The following is a 23,876-nucleotide window of genomic DNA, read 5'->3' as shown; positions in this document are numbered from 1 at the left end:
GACACAATCCCTATATGTTTGTTTATTCTGTACTTTCTTATGTAAAGATGCTACAGAGAAGGATATTTTGTACGTGTTTTTGGGATGTGCAGATTGAGTCAGAGCCTGCAACGAATATGAGCCATGTAAACAAAATGCTTCATTTATCAGTGATTCAGGAAATCTGCATCATTTGTGTGCTTCAAGGGTTACAAGTCAAGCAGTTTTTAGCAAGCTGCTAATCTGCTATGCTTGCTATATGGTTATAGTTGTTTGCTATCCCAGGAGTTTCCAGCAAATGCTCATACAATCTGATTAACATGGTTCACATACAAAGGGTGTTGGCCTGGGGACTACCACGTCTCATTAATGGAAATGAATTTTTCATGCCATGGCTGCTGTGTCTGTGTGTTAAGGCTTTAATTTCTTTTTCCATTTTCATCTTTTTTTGAGGAGTTGGTTGTTGTTTTTTTTTTCTGTTTGGTTGTTTGTTTTTTTTTTTGGCAAAAATGTCTGTATGGATTTTAATGACTGTTTATATTAGAGGTTTGAGGTTTTTTATTTTTGCATACTGGTGTTATTTTTACTAAGAAACAGATGTATCAGCAGCAGAAAAAAAAAAATGAGAGAAACGGCATACATTTGTGTTCATATTGAACCCTTCAGCTCTGATTGAATGCTTGATGAGCTCAGTGTAAGCGTGAGGCGACTCTATCTGTTCTTGGCAGCAGTCCCACGTTGAGTGGAAGGTTGGAGTAGGTGACCCCGGAGGTCCTTGCCAGCCAGCATTTCTGTGGTTCTGTGAATTGTCAGCTTTGCAGCATGACTTTCCAGAATTAAGAGAATTAGTGTAATTGATGTATCATCCCGTCTTTTTAAGAGGCTGTAACGTATTCTGCTGTGACATGAGTACTGTCCTGTTTTATAGCTGAAAGCAGGGAAGAAAGGGCTTAGTCTTCTCTCAAAGCTGTTGCTTGGACTATTTTTGGATTAATGTTGCTTTTTAAAGGAAATTGGAGGGAGGAAGTAATACTGTATATTAGCCGGTATGCAAAGTATGTTCAGTGACTGGTCATCCACAGCTGCTGTTCTGTGGCATTTGCTATTTAAGGCTTTTGGTGTCAGCAGATTGTCATTTTCTGATTAATATTACTTTGTTGAAAAGTTCCCAGACGTCGCTAGCGCTTTCGTACAAGAATACGTATGTGAACATGGAACATGAGTATCCGGCATCTTACACGATCATTAACATGTATTTAGCTGATGGTGTAGATCTGAATTAGCACAAGCCATCAGCCCATCTGTCCATTCACAATTCCTGATTTAAATGGGAAGTGCCGATATACCTCTAAGCATCAGTTATATACTTTATAGCCTGCTTTAGCTCAGCATACTAAGCTATATGTTTCTAGATTAGATCCTCTTCGTGCTTGTCATTATGCACACTTTGCTTATCTTCATTCACTAATGTCTCTAAATCAAAAAGTACTACAGTGTAAACAATTTAAGCTCTAATAGCTCTGCACCAACCCTAGACTAGTCTAAAAAACTAGGTTTATTAAAAGTTTTTCCTCTAAAGGAGCTGATCTGTTTATTTTAGATTGCAAAGTAGATATTATGCTCCTCTCTAAGGCTGCTCTGTTCGTGGTCAAGAAGTATTATGTTTACTTCTTAAGAAATTATTGCTATAAATTCCTTAGTACAGACTAATAGTATTAATAAGAACTGCTCAGCGTTCAGCCTAGTAGCAGTCTATGATAAATTCTGCGTATATAAAAATTTAATTGTCAACTCGTAGGTGTCAAAAAAGACTAAAAAGCTGAGATAGACAATTGAGAATTGAGGTAGTCTTTAAGATAACGGACATCTCTATTTAATGTAGTACCCTCATTTTCATACATCTCAGCAAGGCTGAGAGATTTCTGTAAGTGATGATTGGGAGTCCATCAAAGAGAGGCTGTAAATAAAACCATAGGCTGAGCAGCTGAGCCTCTTCTCGTAAGGCTGTGGTCACAGTTGGGGAGAACTGGGCTGCAAAGAGCATCAGATCTAGCTGCTTTTTGTGACTTAATACTGGAATGGCTGATATCAAAGTGTAAAATTCTGGAAAGCTACTGAATGCATATTTATTATGAGTTTTACATACAGATTTATTTAATCACAGATCATAGAGTCATAGAATGGTTAGGGCTGGAAGGGACCTTCAAAGGTCATCTAGTCCAACCCCCCTGCAAGGAATAGGGGTATCTCCAACTAGATCAGGTTGCTCAGGGCCTCGTCCAACCTGGCCCTGAACGTCTCCAGGGATGGAGCATCCACCACCTCTCTGGGCAACCTGTTCCAGTGTTCTACAACTCTCGAACTTGAATGTTGTTTGCAGAGTGAGTGATACTTCATTAAAGAAACAAATCAGTTTTTGATGTAAGTTGCTTCCACACTGAACTCAGTGCTGGCTGATGTGGAAAGGCCATGTCAAGAGGGGCAGAACCGCTCAACAGGTGCGCAGATGAAGCAGCAGAAAGAAGGGATGCTTCCTTTGATTTTTGTCCCTGGAAATCCACTGAGGATTTATCTGTTGACCTGAACTAACGCACCTTGGATTTTCTTTTAAAGAGAAATCATAAACTCATTTCAGCATCTAGACATTGGTGAATTCAGGGTGCTGAATGTCACACCATGTTGACTATGTGTGAAATAACATGTTGTGATAAATTCGCAGGGATTGTACACCATGCAAAACTACGCCTCCGGGCAGACTCAAATGACCAAACTCTGACATTTCTCAAACTTGACAGCTTATTTCAGTGGAGATTTAGAAAAAAAAGGTCAAAGGACACCAAACATATTACTACTCCACTCTTTGCCTATAGCTATAGCAACACTAAATCTTCTAATATTACATCTTACGGTAAATTAAGGTTTCCTTGTTTAGGTCATAGAAACAGGAGTAATGGCTTGAAGGCTTCATGACCACAATATGGGGAAACAACCTTGCGGTGTGTATATCATACGTGGGGTTGCTGCAGCTTAATGGCTTCAGTGAGTGCCCCTTTGCCTTGCCAGGAGCAGAATTGGGACTGATAACGCGTGAACAGCTCGATTGCCTTCTGACAGGAGTCTGGAGCATCGGTGTGCCTTGGCATGTGTGTACGGGTATATAAATGTGCTTTCATAAACATGTTCTCATCTTGGGTCGCAGTGGCGGTTGCCATGGCAACATCACTCCGTGTACTTGAGCTTTAACATTCGCGAGTTCACCCAGAAAATAAATTTGGTGTGATTGTGAAGTAAACTTGCTTGTTTTCTGAATTCTTTGGATAGAGACCGTTCAAAAAAGCAGAAAATTGTGTTACTGCCTTACTGTGTTTTCTGCTATAAACCATGCACAGAATCATTAAAGCTGTCATCTATCAAAATATCGTAAAATTCCAATAAAGCTGAAGTGTAAATGTTGCCATCTTCAGCTTCATAATATATTATTCTTAAGGATTCTATGTCAGTGTTGAAATTGATAAAATTCAATAAAACCCTACTGAGCAAGAAATGAAAAAAAAGTCTATAAAACGTACTCTGAAATAAGGAGATTTTTTTTAAGTAGACCTGTTTTTATACAGCAAGTTAGAAGACCATAGGATGGTGACATCAGAAACATGTTACTTGTGTGTATCAGTATTTTAAATGTATCATTTTAAATCTGCTTTTATCCAAAAAATTGCTCTTGACATGTGACATTAGAGCTTCATGTGTATCTCTGATTTCCATGTGAAATCTTAATAATAGGAAAATTTGTCTTCTGTAACCAGGTAAGTTTGTGACACTTATCCTAAGCTTTGAACACCAGCTTAGATCATCTGATCTTGCGTGTCATCCGGAGAAGCAGGGAGTTTGCAGATGAAGTCCATTCTCCTCTCCTCCACACCACTGTCAGTTCTGGTCTCCTCAACAGAAGCCATAGATAGAAACAGGGGTTTGAGAGGACTTGTCATCTCCAGCTGGAGCCATAGTTCTTCTATGGGAAGAGAAATTGTGCACAGGTCAGTCACACTTGCAGGTTTTACACAGGAAGCTTTGTCTGTAGATTTATTCTTTTTACAAACAGATTTGAAATCGTCTTTTTTAGAATTGGTTTATCTCGCATATAGTCATAGAATGATCTGAGATCATTCTGCTTGGAGACAACATGTCTTAAAGTGTGTAAGTGGCTTAAGAGCTGGTTTCCTTTTAGAGTAGACATGAACACAACTTACTGGCTGCAAGCTACATTTTTACTGAAACTCAGTCTTGGGTCCTGAGTGTGTCTCACGCTTGCAGGTCTGTGGCAAGGTGTGACCCTTTGTCAGGGGCAGATCCCTTCAGGGGATAGATGGAAATTGCAGGGATGACTGTGTCCATCTCTTTTCTTTGGGCTAGACTAAGGCTAGATACTGTTTTATGGCACCTTCTCTGGAATCATCAAGTTTGGGGGTTGTTTGTTTTTTGTCGTCCCCCTCCCCCAGGAGGATGTATTTTCGTCACTAGATTTTGGCAATGTTTGTTAAAAAACAGAAATGGAGACTGTGTACGCAATGAGGCCAGATTCTTGTTTGTAGCTCATCCATTAAAGTGACCTTTTTGCGTTTTCGTTGGTGTTTTGTTTGTTTTTAAAAAGACATGGGTTGAAATCACATAGTATTTCGTAATGTTGGTTTGCACCTTTTGAAGCATAGTAGACTCCTGTTAGCACAGTTTCTTAGAGTGTAGTAGCTTGCAAGTATACAGTTTCCAAATTTTTAAAGTTAAAATTACTTATTTTTTTAAACAATAATTTAAATATGATTGATTGTAATTAACAACAAAAAAGAGATTGAAAAAAAATCGAAGTGAAATGTTCCCAAACCAAAGACTGGCAACATGAAAATTTCCAAAGCAAAAATTAGTCTCATAAAATTAACTTTCTTAAGAACTGCTGGGGCCTGTTATTGCAGCTATTGCTGTCAGCATTTTCAAGTTAAACACTATTTACAATAATTTTATTTCACATCAAATCCAACTATAAGCTTAAATGCAAATGCTCTAATAATAGTTTTTTTTTCTTGGTAAAGCTTTGTGGTTTCTTTCTTTCAGAGGCAATTACAATGTCTGGGGAAATGTAATGCAAAGTATTTTATTGATGAAATGGAATCATAGAATGGTTTTGGATTAGAAGGGACCTTAAAGATCGTCTAGTTCCAACCCTCCTGCCATAGGCAGGAACACCTTTCACTAGACCAGGTTGATCAAACCTGCTCTTGAAACCTTGAATTTGGAAAAAAAAATATATATATGCAGGCAAACTGAATATTAGGTTAACATACAGGCGGTTGGTATTAGGAGAAATGGGAAGAGGAAAAGATTAAGGTGTTCAAAGAACAGTTTTGAGTGGGTTGGTTGCTGTGCAAGAAGAGGTGGTTGCTGCTAACCATCCCAAATCCCACTGGGCCTGAGAGGGCAGAGGAGTTCCACAGGCGGCTTCACCAGGATCCAGCGATGCTGCAGTTTAAACCAAACTAGGGCAAGGACTGGCTGAAACAGACGGTTAAAATTTCTTTTTTTGCAGGAAATGTATTCTTTTTGCAACTGCATCCCTTCTGTATGCATTTTCTTTGTTGTAATTGGATAATGTCTCCAAGTCCCTGAATCTGAAACAGGGATAAGAACTCCAGCACTTTTTTTCTAAGGGAACCTTGGTGTCAGGTGGGCTTTTCCCACCCCATCAGCTATCATGATCAAGAGATGCTGGAACAGGGTGGCAGCTCCAGCAGCAGGGAAGGGAGGAGCGAGGGGCTCTGGGGCAGGGGTGGGAAGGCACAGGGTTGCTCCAGAGGAGCAGGGCCCAGTGTGCTGGGGAATGGGGATGGAGAGGAGCTCAGGCAGAGGTGTGGGAAGGTAAATGGGGAGGTGGTTAGGGCAGGAGAGGTTAGGTGGTGGGGCTGCGGCCCAGTGCAAATGGAAGTTTCTTCCCCTTATACCCAGTTTAAGAACAGCGCATAAGTGCAAAAACGCAACGCGTCCCTCCTAGCACTGGGAGACTTGTTTCTCCATCCACTTTTTTGCTTTTAGAAACACTGCAGTCCTATCCAATGCCCTTCCCAAGAAAAACAGCGGGATCTGAGTGTGGAGCCAAAAGGAAAGATGAGTGATTAATTCGTGGACTACGGAACCAGTGTGTGCATGGGGAGGGCTTCTCCCTCCTTGTCCGAGATGGTTGTTCTGGTGTTTGTAAATGAGCGTGGTGCAGAGTGAGCAGCTAGAAAACCGAGCTGTTACCCACCCAAGCTGGAGGGAAAAGCTGTTCTGCAAATGGAGGCAAAGCGAAGGCAGCAGCACAGTATGTGCCACAAGAAATGCAGACTCTGTAACAGAACTGTTTATACTGATCTGATTCTGCTGCAGTTTTAATAAACCTCCTAGGTAGGCTGTGTGTATGTCATGGATGCTGTTAGCTACTATGAGTTCAGTGAATGTTTCTGCGTTTTGTTTCAGAAAATAGGTATTTGCAAACTAAGCATGTCTGAGGATAGTGGAGATGTACATTAGTAATACATGCCCAGCATATTAGGGGCCAGCTGAGTCTGCTTCATCTTTATGTGATAGTTGCCTGCTGGGTGAGAAGGAGCTTCCTAGTAATTCTTTCTCCAAGCCCTGGGACTTCAAAGGTTCTGGAAAGGCAGCTGGCAAATACATCCATGTGTACCTATGTACACCTGGATGGCCAAGGGTATTATAGCTCAAGCAGCTGGTGCATTCAATTACTACTTTGACAGGCGAGGGAACTCTTGCTTCCAAGTGGACGTCATTGTGTGCAAATCTTATCAACCGAGGTGCCTTATAGACTCTGTTCTTGTCATATAGTCATCCTTTGTGTTAATAGTATCCTGGTCCACACAGCTGGTTGTGATATAATAAAATTGGTGAGGAGTTTTGAAGAAGTTAAATATTCTGTATCACTCATGTATGCTAAAAAGTACTTATTAGTGTTAATTGAAGAGAAAACTTGTACTTAATGATTAGCTGTGTTGTACACACCTTCTTTCTCAAGTCTGATCTCTCTGTCATGTCTTCTGCTACAGCACTGCATGTTTGTTTCAGATTGTGTTCCTCTTGAGTCAGGTAGTGAAACGTGAACAACTGGTAAGTTTTGTCATTTGGTTTTATATGGTGGTTGTGCAGAGTGACAAGGAACTTAATTGTCCTACTGTAACAGAACTGGTTGCCAAGCCCTTATCCCAAACGTGAGGGAAGGGAGAAATCATTACTGGAGAAAATTAAGGAAGCGATGATGGAAATATCACATTATTTTTTGAATTACAATGTAATGTAATCTTGCTGTTGACAAGGGTATCATAATCTCTTCCACAAACAACTTTTGTCAGGAATTTGAATCTCTGAAGAAATTTGTCTGGGCCTGAAACTTGGCGTGGTCTCATTTAACAAAGCACTAAATAGTCGCATACACTTTAAAGACTTGTATGTGTGGTTGGTGTTGATTTCTGCCATAAGTACAGCTATTTGCCCTTCACACAGGTGACATTATATCTGCTTTGGGGGTTTGCCTGAACACAAAAAGATTACAAGGACTTAAAGCAAAAGCATTCTGTGTAGAGGATACCGGGAAGAAAATCAAAATGAAAGAACCTTTAAAACGAGATTAGTCAACAACCCTGGCTTTCTGGTTTTGTGACTCTAAAAAGAAGCTGTAATGCCTTCAGTACAATTCCTGGGTGTAAAGCTTGCCTTTTCAGTAATGCACACTAAACAGCCCAAGAAGGCGTTCGCTATGGGCAGCACGTTAACACTTGCTGCTCTTTCTGCTGTGGATGAGCCTGCTAATTGTCTCAGCTGTTTGTGAACTGGATTTAACAACTACAGCACCAGTCACAAAGAATTTACTGTAATATATTCATATTTGTCTTGTGGTGTTGGTTTCATAAAGTGTATGAGCTGACCTTTCTGTTGTGGAGGTATTAGAGAGTGGCCGTGATACAGGTGCATCATTTGCATCACACCTTTCATTTAGTCCTCATGATATGGTTTTCAGAGGCTTCATTGATAAGGGATTTGAGCAGCAAAGCTATCACCCAAAAAGTTTCTGGTTATTTTGTAACAAGATATACCTATCAGACAGGATGTAAATGTGTTATTTTTAAGATGAAAGAACAGGTAGATGGTTTGGAAGTGGACTCGTTAAGGCAATAACGATCTGATAAAGCTGACTCTCCTGACTTCTGGTGTATGGTTAATTGAAAGGATATTTAGCACTGATTTGATACCTCTCTGTAAACATTCTCCCCACAAATAAGTGGAAGTGTAGAAACGCACATCAGCTTTATTGGTCATCAGCTTGGCTGTGTCCAGTGTTCTGGAGTTTATGATCCCCTTTGCTGTCCCTGTAGAATGACTTTAAAGCTCACTTGGTGCACATTCAGACTTCTGGCATTTTGCAGTTGCTCTTTTATCTTTATAATAAAACATGTATTTAACAACAATTAAATGTTGAAACAGCTTGCTGGCAGATGGGATGGATTTTCTATCTCCTGAAGTTTTCAAAAGTGTCTTTCAAAAATATGTTCGTTTTATGGTCCGTGTTATAGAGAAGGCTACACTAGAGTATCATAGTGTTTTCTCTTGACTTTATAGTTTATCCGTATTTCTATTTTCTATTTTTTTTTTGTTTTTCTCTAGGTAGTGTTTTCTTTATCCTTTTAATTCCTATCTAAAATTACATTTAATACATAATCATTCCTACTTCCTTAATCAGCCTAATACTGAATAGAGCTGATATTATAGATTACATGGCACAAAGGAGTTGTGCCTTGAGAATCAGGAGACCCCTTTCTAAAATCTCTGTTGGCATAGCTAAATACACTGCAGGCCTTAATCTCAGATACTTCATGATAAGTTGTGCCGTGTCCTTACGCTCAAATAATGAACTTGGCAGTATTAGTAGAAAAAGTGAAGATGCTAACTGGGGTTACTCTGGCATTCTTTGCATTCTTTAACTAAAGCACACACTTTGCTAAGAAGATCCCATACACTAAAGACTGGCCTCAAATATAAAACTGAATTGAATATTGATTTTTATTTTAGTTCATTTAGGTGTTTGTTTTTTTCCCTGGAGTAAGGTAGCTGGTATTGGTGCTTTGTATGAAAATTGAATTGCTGAGATACTAAGCGGTGGAATGTGGTTATGACTCATCTTCATTAAGAACCATTTGAAGAAACTTCATAGGAATTTTTATTATGTGCTTATGTGTAGATTTAAATAACCTTTATTAATACACTCCATTGAACAATACCATACATTTTAAAAATGTCATAAATGCAGAGAAAACTTAACTACCACGGATATGCAATGGTCACCATTTCTAAGTGCAGCAGGATTAATATTTGCTGTGCAACTGCATCTGAAAAACTGCCTTAATTCCTGTTCTATGGGTAATATTGTAGTAATCTGTTAAGGGTTTATTTATTTGGCTAAAGCAGTTTGTTAAAAGGCAGTAGTAATTTAGAGTCAAAATTATGTATTTATGGCATACAGTAATGATTTATTTTGCTTTTAAAGGACAAAACACTTGCATTTAATTTAAAATAAAAAGCAGTATGAAGTGGAGTTAGAAAGATGAGTTTATTGAGCAGTTGTTATTATCTAGTAGTGACCTCTGTCATTGATGGTTTGCAAATTAATCCTTCCACCAACAAACCAGGAGGAGACAGAGTGAAAGGGTAGATAAATAGTTTGAAAATTGGTTAGCTCAATTTTCCAAAGAATATTAATAAATCACTTGATGTTCAGTCGGTGATGGGTAAGAAGCTTAGTGCACCAAGGATCAATTCTGGGGCTGATATTATTAAATATCTTCCTTCACAACCTAGATGAGAAGACAGCACGCTCCCTTGAGAAATGTTAAGGTGATGCACAACTGTGGGGGAAGGGGTTGACCTGCTGGATTGTAGAGCTACAGTTCAGAGGGACTTTCACAAACCTGAGGGTTGGGCTAACAGAAAGTCCCTGAAGTTCAGCCAGAGCGGCTCTGCAGGCATAAGCGATTTGTTGACTCAACTAGAATTTGGAGTCTAACACTTGTTATCGTTATTTAAATAAATAATTGCAGTTTTTCACACTAATTTAAGATGCTTCAGTTCAGCTCACTCCAGACTGTTGCATTGAGTGCGTATAGAAAAATTGTGAGTGCAGGTGGAGCGTTGATTTGCAAAGTGTATATAATAGCTACGCTTGAAACACATACCTCAAGTATGGGCTCTCTTGACTGTTCCTAGACTGCCCAACAGTTTTAGGCGAGGTATATTTGTATTGCTGTACAAGGAAATAGGATCTGTAAATTGGTATTGTATAGAGCAAGGTAGTCTTTCGGTGGACAATAGGCTGTTTCATTATGTCAATGGTTTCTAACAGTTTGCTCTCTTCAGAGAACTTCAAAAAGCTGAATGCTACTTTACCATTAGTGTAGGTTCATCTATTATGTGGCCTCAATAATGTTATCTGGAAGTAAGCCTTACAGAAAGGAAATGCCTTAGAATGTAAAAATGGAGGGATAATATAGTGCTGTAGGTGTTCAGTCCGATATCCGTCACTGTGAGAGGTTTAATATCTTTATCTTCGTTTTATTCTAATTGATGAGTGAGTCTGTTTGAAAAGCCCTAAATTACAGATGCTTATGTGATGGAATAGCTATTGTCAAAGTATGGAGGAAAATGGCACCCTATTGTTGCGGTCTGTTAAAAATGATTTGCTGAAAATTGACTTTGAGTGTTTGTAGTGGAGGTCAGAGTTCCCTTCAGAGGGCTCATACTTCCATGGAAATACCCAGAATTGCCACAGATATCCCTTGCTATTAAAGGAATGATTTTGATATAAATACTTACCTGGCAGTGCTTTTGATTCGTTAAAATGGGAAAAATAAGTGGAGCAAAACAGCTGGGACAATTTCTAAGTAAATTCATCAGTCATTCAGGAACTATGCATTTAAAATACCTATAAATAATAGAATGCTTCATCTAAATGGAAGGCTTTTATTGATGTGTAAGTACAGTGTCACCCTGAAATTTCTTTTTTAACTTACTATTTCCCTGTGTTTAGAATCAGATCAGGCAAGTTATATTATTTCTACTTTTTCAACTTTATTTTAACAACGTTATTTTGTATGGCGTGTGAAATAAAGTTGATACACACCGTTGTTAAGCTTTAAAATTACTTTCAGGTAATAAATAATTGGTTTGGAAACTGTGCTTTCACTCAATTTTTTAATATCATCTTGAGGACCGACAAAATAATAGGGTAAATTTTGTGTTTGCTATTGGAGCTTGTAAATCCCCTTTATTCATATTCTTACAGTACATTGTGTTCCTTTAAATATCTTCTTTTCCCACTGACAATGTTCATGGGACTACAAAAGAAGACAGGATGATGGAAACAGGGAGAATGAAATACTGAGAACACAGTTTTTGCTTTTTATTATATATGTTTAGTTCTCCCAGGTTTACTAAGAATAAATAAATTGTTTAGGTGTACATAAGGAAACAAACATTTAGACTTTTCTAAAATTTTGTTTTAACAGATAAAAAGATGGCCTATCACAAAGTGAGTGCAGACCAGAGAGCACAGGGGCACTCTCCATACCTTGACAACGACGAGCTCCAAGCCACAGCGCTGGAACTGGAATGGGACATGGAAAAAGAGCTAGAGGAGCCTGGCTTTGACCATTTCCGACTGGATGGTGCAGTCCAGCATCACCTGGGAAACTCGCAGAGCCCTGACCTTGACCTCGAGCCCATCCAGCCATCATCTTCTCCAAAGGGAAGATTCCAGCGGCTTCAGGAAGACCCCGACTACATCTCACACTATACAAGACAAGCACCAAAGAGCAACCGCTGCAATTTTTGTCAAGTACTGAAAGTATTTTGCACTGCTTTGATTTTATTTATTTTTGGAATTATGATAGGATATTATGCACGCAAGAAATGCCCTTCTCCCTCAACGTCTCAAGAACCAAATAACCTTCATATCTACCATGAAATTCTCAAGGAAATCAAAGCTGAAAATATTCAACAGATTTACAGGTATGTGCCTTGACGTGTTTTTGTCTAAATGCAATCAGATGGGAATGTTAAGACTTCTTGTGATTTTTTTTTTTTTTTTTTCATGTGGAAATTTATTTAAAAACCTTGTGTTCAGTTTTCTCATTGCTTGGGAAGCTTTCATAAACATATATGAAACTAGAGTTATTTTTAGCAATGTGGATTTGTGCGAGTAAAGTTTTTGTTTTATTAATGTCCTGTTGTTAAATATATTAATATTAGCTTTAATGTAGATGAATTGAAAAACATTGATAACTCAAAGTGAATAGAAAATAGACGATAGACCAGATGTGCTACATCCAGTCAATTGTCAAATAGCATTGTCGAAAGCAAGATTTTAGATGATGTATTGTAATATTTGGTGCTTTAAGAAATCCCTGGCAAATAAGTGAATCCTGGCTTCTGTTTTTCAGTCTATATGGTGAAGTAAACCTTTAGTCTGCATGGGTTTAGAACAGAAAAATTGAACTCTGAAAGATTGGTATTTTTTTCTTTATGGCACCTGTTTTATGACTATAGAATATTGTAAAATATCTACTGACTGGGTTTGACGTTAATCTTTTTTCTGTGTGCAATCTTTTCACTGCTTTGAAAGTTTATGTAACACATTTGTATCAGAGCATAATCACTTTTCTGTAGCAGTGAATGTGGAAGAAACTAGGTTTTCCTGCCAACTTTTGAAAGTTATTTCTATATGAGGGGGAAGATGAGCTTTCTTCTGCCTTCTGGAAAGGCAAGTTTCTTTTTCATGATAAAGGAAACACATTTCAGTTTTTTGTGATCAGTACCAGTTCAGAAGCAACAGAATTCATATTACCTAAGGTTAGAACTAACCTGAGGTTAGTTGTCGTGGACATCCAAAGAGTCATTCTTGAATAAATCAGAAATACATTGAAAGTAACACAGAAGTCTTCTAACATAATTTGTCTTCTCTTGTATTTTCTAAACCAAACCTAAAATCTTGAAACAGTTAGTACAATGTTTTGAGCCAACACTGTTAATAAATTGAAGGTAAAAATAGGTACGAAGGATTTCATGTCAGTTTTCATGTGCTGAAAAGACTCTACTTTATACAAATCTAATTATTTTCATAATCGGAAAAGATAAAGGTGATGAAAAATGTTGATTCTGAAGGGTAAAAAAATAACCTCTTTGTCTTCTCAGTAAACTGAAGTGAATTCGGTCATTAAGCTTAGTCATGAACAAAGTATTGGGATAAGCTAAGCCCTACTGATTGCGTATTGCACAGATTGTAGCAAATTGCAGAGAACTGTCAGTCTCAGGATGATACTCTAATTCTTTGTTTTTGGGGACTGGGAATTGCTTGCCATTTTATTATTTCAAAGAGTGGTTTAAAAACATCCCAAGAATTGCTTGCCATTTTATTATTTCAAAGAGTGGTTTAAAAACATCCCTTTTCAAACTCTTCATCACTTTTCAAACCGTTTCAGCTAGCTATTAGGATATTTGTGAGAATCTAGACTTTAGGTAAGATGAATAACATGAATACTTTGGAACTTAAAAAAACGTATGTAGTTGCTGTCCTGTAATTAACATAATTCTTAGCATTTTTTTTTTTCTACATAATAGCATGATTTCAACAAGGCTAGTCAAGCATTAATTCAGCTAACTATTGATTCTGTATGTAAGTACATAATCAATGCTTTTAGTGTACTGCATTAGCCACAAGATTTTCTTAACCCAGCGTTTTGATCCGAGACAGCTTCTATCCCATGTTGTGTTAAGTTGCTTTCCCTCAACATCTGTTTAGCAAGAGTCGGAGCTACTGCAACGAAACCTGCGTCTACGTAGCCCCACAAATATAGAACACGCAACATATGTTGCTTGGGAAAAAAAAACAAACAAACCTGACAAAATCAATATATTTTATTGTAAGACTTCTTTCAATATAATATACTTTGAGTTACCAGGACTAAGTGGCAGCTGCTTAGCTTGCGATTTCTAAATGCTACTGAGGATGACATTAATTTAATTTTCTCAGCTTACTACTTAGATCAGACTCAATAATGGTAGGGGATTTTGCTAACAGTCCTGATAAAGGACTTAGGAGAAAATGCATAAAAGACACAGCGGTGCCCATCATATGGCCCGAACAGACATCGCCTTAAAGGGCTTGGAGGTGTGGAGTGGGAACTTCCTATTGGGATGAATTGTGCTGCAGTCAGATGAAGCTGGGAGGATGGGCACCCTCTGGGCTTCTGAAGAGTTTGCAGAAGTGCACCACGGGACTTGGGCTGATTTTACTGGGGTTTGAACTGGATTCTGCACAAGTTGAATGAAGTCTTTCTGCCAATCCGTGTTAGGAATGAAGGATCATATAGGATAACAGCAGTTTGTCTGCACAATTTTCTGAAATGGGAGATGCAGGCGTTCCTGTCTGGCTCCTCCATTGGAGGCTCTTGGCAGGAGCTCGTGTGCTGCTCTTCTGTCAGTTCTGTACTGGCCATCTGCACCAGCTGGGTTCATGGTAAGCGTTTTTCCCAGCAGATGTACTAGAAATCATTAGGTAAGCAAAGTCACTGTGGTGGCCTTTAGTCCTTCAACTTTGCACTTCCCATGAAACGTCAGTGCTACAGAAATTCAGTGCAATTTAGAACCGTTGTAATTACTGGCCTTGGACAAGTTTCCTGATTAATGCTACAGCCTGAGATTATCTCTGTAAGCTGTTTTGAACACCTCCCCCCGACCCTCTGTAGGAAAGTGCTTACAATGCTGGTGATAAAAAGTAGAAATGAGTTTAGTCCTGATGTTTCAGAGGTTTCAAGAGGACTTAAGTTGTCAGAGGTGCCTGAAAGGAGGAAGGGAATCACTGAAGAAACCTGAAGTTTTCCTTAGCCTGCACATCGCGTTTTACATGCTGATAAAAATTAGGATAAATATTATGAATAGTATTTAATCAGTAAATCTGACATTTTAGGAGTGTGAATACTAAATTTGCTCAGATAAATATTTGTAAGAGAAACGACCTACTCTATAGTACGGGCAGAGTCAGAACTGGTAAAACCAGATATAATTCTGCAAACACCACTGAGCTGATAGGAATCCAGCAGCATTATATCTGTTTTTACTGTGAATGACTTCTTTTTGGTTTTCCTTTTGGAAGATACATGAAAAGGTTTTAGTTCCAGTCTGGTGTAACAGCTCCCACAAGCCTTCAGGGTGAGTATGAAAAGGGCATAAATCCCACACCCAAAAGAGACTAGGTAGAAGTTGAGATACAGAATACCTCAGGCACTGTTTAAAATTGCATCCATAACCAGCAGAATTTACCAAGGTGGACAAAGCTGGTAAAATATATAGACTTGAGAGTAGGCTATCTCCTGGGACAGCTAGGCTGAGACTACATGGCAAGATTGAGTTCTTGGAGCCCTTCTAGAGAGTGTCAAGAGAGTGTAGCTGGAGAGTAGTCATCTGTGCTTTGAGTCCGTGGTCTTACTCCCTGCGGAACGTGTCTGTGGCTCTGAAATATAATCATTAGAATAGGCAGAGTCCTGTTTTCAGAAGTGATGTATGCATTTAGATGTGGAAGTCTCCAAAGTTTGTACTAAATGCTTAAGGCCATAAGAGGCAGACTTTCAAAAGTACAGAAGCACCCAACAATTTTGCTAAGCACACTGTTGAAGTGTCAAAAGTAAACGAGTCCAATGTTGAATGAAAACTGTTGTTTTTAAGCTGCTTCTTAAATGAGATTAAGTTTTTTAATATCACTTAAGTGCATTTGAAAATTAGCTGGTTTTAACTTCTCACTCCATATAAAAGGAGAATGCTGAAGAAGTATATCCTGTTGTGCATCTGCAAGATGCAGGTTAGCTATCCAATGTGTAGATTTTATTTTATTTTTCCCCAAATTAAAGATGAGTGTGCCATTTGTGCTGTGTAGTGCCTGCTTTCCCTCTGCAGTGATTTTTTGTTTGTTTGTTTGGTTTTTCTCGCTGGACCTTCAGGAAAAGACAAGGGGGAAAAAATCTGAGACACTTTGGTCTGGAGTTAGAGGGAACTTTGTCACTGACTTCAAGGTTACTGTCAGTAACTGCCAAGATTTTTGTCATTATCTATGTTGCTAAGCTTTTATATTTTAGAATGGTAAACATCTGAGTTTTGTGTAAACTGAACTTTAAGTGTTTTCAGTTAAGGTTCGAGTCGAATGTTATTAATAAAATGTAAAGGGACAAGGTAATGAAAACACAAAAAACTGCAGAACTGCAGTCTCTTCAAGGAGAGATATTGATGTTTTTAGTACTAATGTTTTTAGTACTACTGCTATCCAATTTGGCATCTTTTTCTTACAGAAAATACTTTGTGTTACATGTTTAACAGTGCAGAACACTTCAATAGGAGAAATATGACAGATGGTATTTTTATTTTATATGAAATTATTTCAAGTTTGTTTTTCCAAAACCAGGTAAAAATGAAACAATCCTAATTTGTTCAGAAAATATGGGGCTATGATATTTATTTTATAGGAACTAAAAATTTTGGGGCTGACTTCTGTGGATTAAACAGATAAACAAAGATTCACTTTCAGTAGTAAGTGTAAAGAAAAACGGACAGTTGTGTTGATGATTATGATAATTCTAGCTATACCTTATCAGACTAGTTAAGTCTCTCAATCATTATTTTAAAAATTCTATTAGCCTTCTACTGTGTAATTCCTTTCAACAACAATACATCTCAATTTTGATCAGATTCACAGTCCTCTTGGATACATTTTTCCATGATTAAGATTGGGGAGCCACAGTCAAAAGAGTCTTTGCTTTGTTCTTCATTCAGTCTGTAGAACAGCTCCTACATTTTTAACTCTGCTTTTCATCTTGTATATTCTCACTCAAATGCTTTCTTCACTATCCTTTTTTTCCCCCCTTGAGCAATAGGGAGGTTTAAATCCCTTCGTAATACATCTAGTTGTAACTAACTGTCCTTTGGAGGCATATCTGTTCCTTTTCCAGCTGGTAATATCACCTGCAGAATCTCACAAATCCATCTCTGGCAAGAATTGATTTGTCACTAGTGCCGGGTGCCATCCATAACTTAAGCTTAATTCTTCAAAGGGCTTTGGGAGAGTAGACAGCAGCAGCTCTCCTGCGCAGGCATGGCCAAAGACACAAAAGTGCCTATGCAGTGAGAAAAGGAGTTTACTTGTTTTTTTTCTGAAAGTGAAGTGAGAAACACCCGTACCCAAGCGTTTCTTGTCCCTGATCAGTTACAATCAATGCTTTTTTAAACCTTGGAGCATCAAACGTTTTTATCAAGTAGAGCCTGCGAAACGCAGACCTGATGAGCAAAGAGAGCCTAGAACTTCTCAGAAAATTTCAGTTCTGGGGATTTGACTTAACTAAATTTACAGACTGCTGCTTGGCAAATTTGCCTTTGCTGCCCAGCAAATGAGAAATCATGGCAGGAGCAGAGCCTCTGCAAAAGGAATGGTATGAGGAGAGAAAGGAGAGTTCAGCTGACTGCTTCCCTTAGGAAGAACTCATTTTATCCCTACTCTGTTAACAGCTACTGTTAATTAATAGCTACATAGGATGGTGGCAGTCGTCTGGCCTAGACTGCTGCTCACTTGTGATCTGAGCAGTTGTCTGTGTCCCCTGTAGCAGGCAAATTCTGCTTTTTGTCAAGCTGACAGTTGAAAGATGCATTGCAAAAACTAAATCTCAGTGGGAGCCCATCCTATTCCCTCCTGTATATTAATCTCAGACATTTATTATATTGCCATAAAAAACGCAAGTATTAAATATAGTTAGACTGAGTCTGAAGTCCTGCCTACTACATCTTTAGAAAAGGATGTTGGCATGTTCCTGGGTAACCAGGAGCTAAGCAAGCTCTCTAGATTTATTTCATCCCTGTACTCTGGGTAGTCACTTGGGATTCTCTTTATTCACATGATAATTTTGAATATGTATTTATAAGTACAAAGCCCCTTTTTAAAGGAGATAAAGAGTAATGTCAAAAAAGTGAAAGTTCCCACTTATCCTCCTTCTACGTCCCCAGTGAAGAATGGCTCAGAGAACATGAGGAGGTGCCTTTTGTGGAAGAAAGATGCCCTGCGTGACCCAAGCGGTGTCTGTGGAACAGCGACTTGATAAATTTAGGCTACAGATACCCACTTATGTCAAATATGACTCTTTTTCTTTTTTCTTTTTAAAATAGGTTATAGGTGTGCTTCAGAGGTGCTAATAGAAAGGGTTGTCTATTTTACAGTTTTCTTTGGTTTCATTCAATTTGCCTCTTTTTTTTTTTTTTTTTTTTTTGATTTGCCAAACAGCTCTTTCATTTGTTGTTCTGTAGATGAAAGAAGGAAGCATTATATTGGTATAATGCTTGACAAGGAGGTATAAGTTTGTTCCTGTTAGGCTCAGTTACAGCATATGCTTATAAGATTCCTTTTCCTTTTTGAAGACATGTCTTAGCTTATGGTTTACTTGAACATTGTAAGGACATGTTTTATGTTTAAGTCCACCATGTGGTTCAGTGACAACAATTTTTCTTTTTCATTGATATTTTTTTTTTAATGATAACCATGAAAATATATTGTTTTTCAGATGTTTGATTTTGGAAATCATTTACATTAAAGTCTGATTTTTGTATTATAACTATGTCCTTTGTAAATGAAGTACACAGTGTTGCCTTAAAATAATTTTTTCTGATCAATACACCATTCAATAATCAATTACTGTACTATATCATATAGTAACAAATTAGGTCCAATGAACTGTATGTTCACATTAGCATAATAAGTGATGAGCCCCTTGGTAAATTTCCTTATCTGTCACAGCCCACATGAATAGCTTCTGTCTTAGTGCTGCTGAGAGGTTACATGGGACACAGAGGACTGAGGGTGACAGTCCTGTTTTGCATTAGGTGAAACTGGACCTGACACCTGCACTTCTCCCGTGGGAGTTCTTTCTTACAGGACATCTGTGTGCTGGTACAGCACCTCACATGGTCTGCGGAGATTTTCTAAGAAAAAGGAATACTAGTTTTTGATAGGCTATAGAGTGTAAATGAATTTTGCTCTGATCACTTATTTTTGGATTGCATAATCTTACTTCTTTTAAAATTAGAGATTACCTTGCTAAAATTGCTTGAAGCATGGTTAAGGTTTAGAGACAGAACCGATTTCCATGGCCATTATCACCTCTTTACCATGACTGCTGAAAAGTGTGGGGCAATTTATTCCCAATTAGAACAGCAATTCAGAATGGGGACAAGTACTACTTTTTCTAATAGATAATGAAATGAGCTGTGCCACCATGAGTGAGGAAGTAATTTGTTTTTTAAAGCTATGGTATACCTCATTCTTGCCTGCTTGACCTAACAGAGGGATCAGGGAGGGACTGACGATACCTTGAATCTTCCTGTTTGCTGGACTGCCCCCAGGACATCTTGCTCTCCCCTTTGCCTGGAGATGTTTGGTGCTGTTTGAAAAGCTCAGTTTTTCACGGGATCATTTCTGTTTCAGCAAGACAAACTGGCACAGATGGTAAAACATCTATGGATTTTAAAAAGCCGTACTTTCGGTGAGTGGTAGGCTCTGTACTTGACTTTACCTGAGAAAGAGAAATACTTGATTGGACATTTCTGAGTGATTCTGATACTAATATTGACTAAAAGGCAGTATTTAGATTCAAAAGACTTATGACGTTGCCCTTCGTCAGTTTTATAGGTGTAACCAAACCATATTTCTTCTAACAGAAAGAATCTGAAGGAAAAAAGCACATGGTCTGCGGAGATCACAAACGGTTTTCATTTTAGGGCAATTGCTTCCAATGGGGAAATACCAGAGGTTGTGGAAATCGGACAAAGTTGTCTTTCACTGTGTAGTCCTTGCAGCTTAAACAAGTACAATCAGCAATTTTGGCTAGGGGTCCCAGGGACGTACTTAAAAAGATACTGAGAAACAAACCTTCCAGAACAAAACCCCTTAACAATTTAATTAGTGGCACTAGATAGGCGGACTATCTACTAATTGCCTGAACAACTGTAAGAGTTTGTTCCTGCCGAGGTGACTGTATTGGCTCTCAACTTCTCAGCGATACTGTGTGCTCAGAGGGTGCCTGTTTTCTCCGAAGAAGTGGTGGCACAGGGCATTGCAAAGAGTTCTCTTGCAAAATTTCTTAAGCACCAAACACTCCCGAATTCCTGTTTAAGATGCATCTCTCATCAGCGGAGTGTAGAACTGAAGTCTGTTGGTACTCTTGAGATACGGCGTTGGAGTGGAGTGCTGCAGTTCCATGGTATGCACGGCAACAATTAGCAATTAGTTTCCTGCCTGTACACATAAATCAAATTAACAAAGCCTCGAGGGGAAAGAGTTTTCTCAGCCCTCTTTGGTGGTGCTTTGACATCCAGTTCCCTACAGTCAGCACCTATGACAGCTATTTACTAGAAGCCTGCTAATAAGTCAGACTGTTAGCAAATTTACTGAGAGCAGCAGGACTGCAATTTGTTGTGCAGTATTAAGTTACTGTTCATGCAGCATTCGTAACTGAAGGCTACTAAGGAGCGTTGCTAGGAATCGATCCGGGATAATGAAATTGATATTGTCTGAATAATAATCAATTTTAATAATAGCCTTCTACAGTAGTCTTCCATTAAGGGGCTTCTAGTCTCAGTTCAATTCTCTTTGAAAGCTGATGAGTTTCTGAAGTGTAGTAGCTGCCACACTGAAACAAATATGAAATGTATTGGAAAGTTGGGGCTTTCCCAATAATATTGGAACTTGTACGGTGTTAGACTTGTCAAAATTAAAGTTGGTTGGCTTTTTGGAATTTCTTGTTCATGGACAAGAAGTTAAATAATGCAGGAGGTCTTGTATGTATGTCTGATTTTTCCCAGTTTCAATGAGGGATAATCTTTAAACATGCGAGAAGTCTCATCCTTTGTATAATCTGATGTTTCCGTTGGATGCATATAATTGAAACGAATTTACATACTTATGATAGTTCCTAATGAGATAGTTCCTGTCCAAAGTAAATACTGACTCATACTCTGCTTATTTGATGAGTATTTTTTCAAGGGTAAAGAGGTTGAAATATTCCAGTTAGATGGAGTTTTCTCTATCCTTTATTTTTTTTCTTTTCATAAAATATAAAAATTGAAAAGTGAATTGAAATGTTACTGTCAAAACAAAGTGTTTGAATGGCTCAGAAGTAAAATTGTTTGGAAATCTCATTTCTTGGAAACTTCAGGATTTTTGTTCCTAGTTGGGGAATTTTGTGTGTGTGTTGACATTTCCTGCCAAAGCAATGTCTTTGCTTATCTTTTATGAAAGTTGATTACTTAACAGAATGGAAAACATTACATTAATGGAAGTAAGCAGATAACATTTGAGGGATTTGTCCATTTTAGCTTTTTTAATGGGTAACCAGCAGGCAATTTAAGTGGGTTGTGCGAGGCTTAAGGGAAAAGGTCGCTATTGCTGTGGGGGTTAGGACCCCATCCAACATTGACTCCTCTCCAGCAAATTTCAGAAAGCTATTCAGAGAGGAGTTTGTATGAATTGTAGTATTTTCGCTGAGATCTCGGTCTAGAGAAGGGAAATCATTTAGGACATCTTTCCTTCGGACGTTAGGGTATGGCTGAAGACTGATGTAGTAATCCTCCTGTGTAACACAGAATTGACCAAATGACCAAAGTTTTGAAGTATGACACCTTGACTCAGCTGTCCCACACTCTTGTGTTATGCTCTAGGCAATAACACCTTTTGCTTCTGCTCAACTCGCAAACTAAAGCCTATAGACTGGAGAAGCCCAGGAGTTCTCCAAAACATGAAGAGGGGAGACAGTGGGAAGAAGGATTGATAGACAAAATGAATAAGTAGTCCATAAAAATGTCAGTACGCCTTTGATGAAAATTGTTTTCTTTGTTCCAGCAGGGCAGCTGTGATTTAGCAGAGAGCTCACATATTTACAGTTATGATTGTGGCCGAGGCAGGAACATGTTCGCAGCGGTTCTGAAATCTGTTTCCTGTTGAAGGCTACGTGAGTCAATGCTGATGCAGTGCAGATTGAGACCATTTAATTATTTAAATAGCCGACTGAGTGCTATTTGCGAGCGAAAGGTGGTAGCTCTGGGAAGTTGCTTGTTTCACGGACATTTGTTAGTAATAGTTATTGAATGCTTTTATTTTTAATAAATGCCAACCTAGGTGCGTTATCAAATAAATAGAGAAGCTTAGAATAAGGCCATACGGTCATGAATAAAGTTTCCATTCCCTGTCAACTATTTAGGGAACAAAGCAAAAAACTGAATTATTCATGATATGCTTAGTGCAAGGCAAATGGAACCTGCCGCTGTGTTGCTAGCAGTGCAGATAGTGACTTAAAAAATACAAATGGTTTTCTTCTGTATTATCATGCTTGGTTTTCTTTGCTAATATTTCTAGAAACTATTTGAGAAAATTAAACCCTATGACAAAAAAGTTAAGTCTGCATAGTTCCTCAGTATCCTAGCACAGACCCTGTAGGGGATTTTGTTTCTAAATTATTCAGCCTATGTGCTAAAAAGATAGATAAGACATTGTGTTTTGGAATTTAATACAGATATTCCTTTCATTCTCGTGGAAAACGTGTTTTTGTTTTTTTTTTTTAATTGAAATATGTTTTCTAAAGACTGTTTCCTTTGGACAGAAAGATATATATTTATATAGCTGTCTATTCATTTATATATGGGATTTTGTGCATATGAATACATAGATCTAATTTTGCATAGTAGCTGAAGTTGCGTCATTGACACTGTGCTTCTCAAAACTCATATATTCCAGTGCTCAGTATCATTTCTCCCTGTGGTCGTGGCTGAAACCTGGTTGCTGTTCTAATCCCAGGGCCAGAAGTACTTCTTGTATTCATAGTTCCTTTGAAACTGTAAGAACTCAATATACTATGATGACTGTGTTATAAATTCCCAGAGGGATATTAAGGACACAGTTCTGCACAGGAGGATGGACCTCAACTCCTAATAAAGTTGTTTGTTCAGCGTGTCGTGAGAAGTAAATATAGGTTGGGGGGCGCTTTATCTCGTTCATATTGAAGTAAGTGTTATTTAAAAAAAGACTTAGTCCATCAGAGTGCAGAAATATTTCCACATGAAAACAGATACCCAGTCTGCTTCATGTGATGTGGGGAAAAAATACAAGAACTAATGGTTGAAAGGTCAAGCATTAAATTAAAACTGAAAGTATACAGCACAGATAAGGTGATGAATTGAACAAATTTCATTACGACTGTGTTATATTGTTGGATGTTCTTTAGCCAAACTGTAGCTATAGTGTTCAACACAAGGCAACGTACATGTCTGTGGCATAGAAAAGGTGAGGTGAGATGATTTCTTGGTTTTTTTCTAATATTTTTTCCAATTTCTGTGTTTCATCAGTCTTTTCAAACATTTTGTTGAAGCATACTGAGATCAGTCAAATTCGTTGCATGCGCAGAAAAGATCTTGGAGTGCAAGTTTGAAAACCAATAGTACTTTGGATGTGGAATGAGTTCCTCAGAAGGTAGTGCTGTTCTTTCGTTTTCCTAATCATAGTGTAAGGACAATATGAAAAATTTTCATGCTTTCGGATTTAAACCCAGAGTATGGATCTCCTTTTTTGAATTCCTCAGAGGAATAGGATTTTTTTTTGAAATAGGATTTTATTTTATTTAAAACAAGAAAGTTAACTATGAACTTTAGACCACATTTTAAAATTACAGTTACCATCTATGAACTGAGAGCTGGCATATAGCCTGCACATGTTGGTGTCTGTGCCTCCAAGTACC

At 38.2% G+C, this 23,876-nt stretch overlaps 1 protein-coding gene across 1 annotated transcript in view; it reads left to right on the top strand.

Annotated features, from left to right (window-relative positions):
- The first annotated feature begins 10,906 nt into the window (after positions 1-10,906).
- Positions 10,907-23,876, top strand: part of NAALADL2 (N-acetylated alpha-linked acidic dipeptidase like 2) — a 263,692-nt gene continuing 250,722 nt past the window's right edge. Inside the window, exons 1-2 of the mRNA XM_086618639.1 lie at positions 10,907-10,949; positions 11,574-12,075. Of these exons, the coding sequence (XP_086474765.1) occupies positions 10,907-10,949; positions 11,574-12,075 (545 nt within the window). The remainder of the gene's footprint in view (positions 10,950-11,573; positions 12,076-23,876) is intronic.

The sequence above is a fragment of the Tauraco erythrolophus genome, chromosome 11 (genome assembly GCF_009769465.1).
Source record: "Tauraco erythrolophus isolate bTauEry1 chromosome 11, bTauEry1.pri, whole genome shotgun sequence".
Classification (NCBI taxonomy): domain Eukaryota; kingdom Metazoa; phylum Chordata; class Aves; order Musophagiformes; family Musophagidae; genus Tauraco; species Tauraco erythrolophus.
Note: the sequence above shows the minus strand (reverse complement) of the source record. Positions and strands in the feature narration are given on the sequence as shown.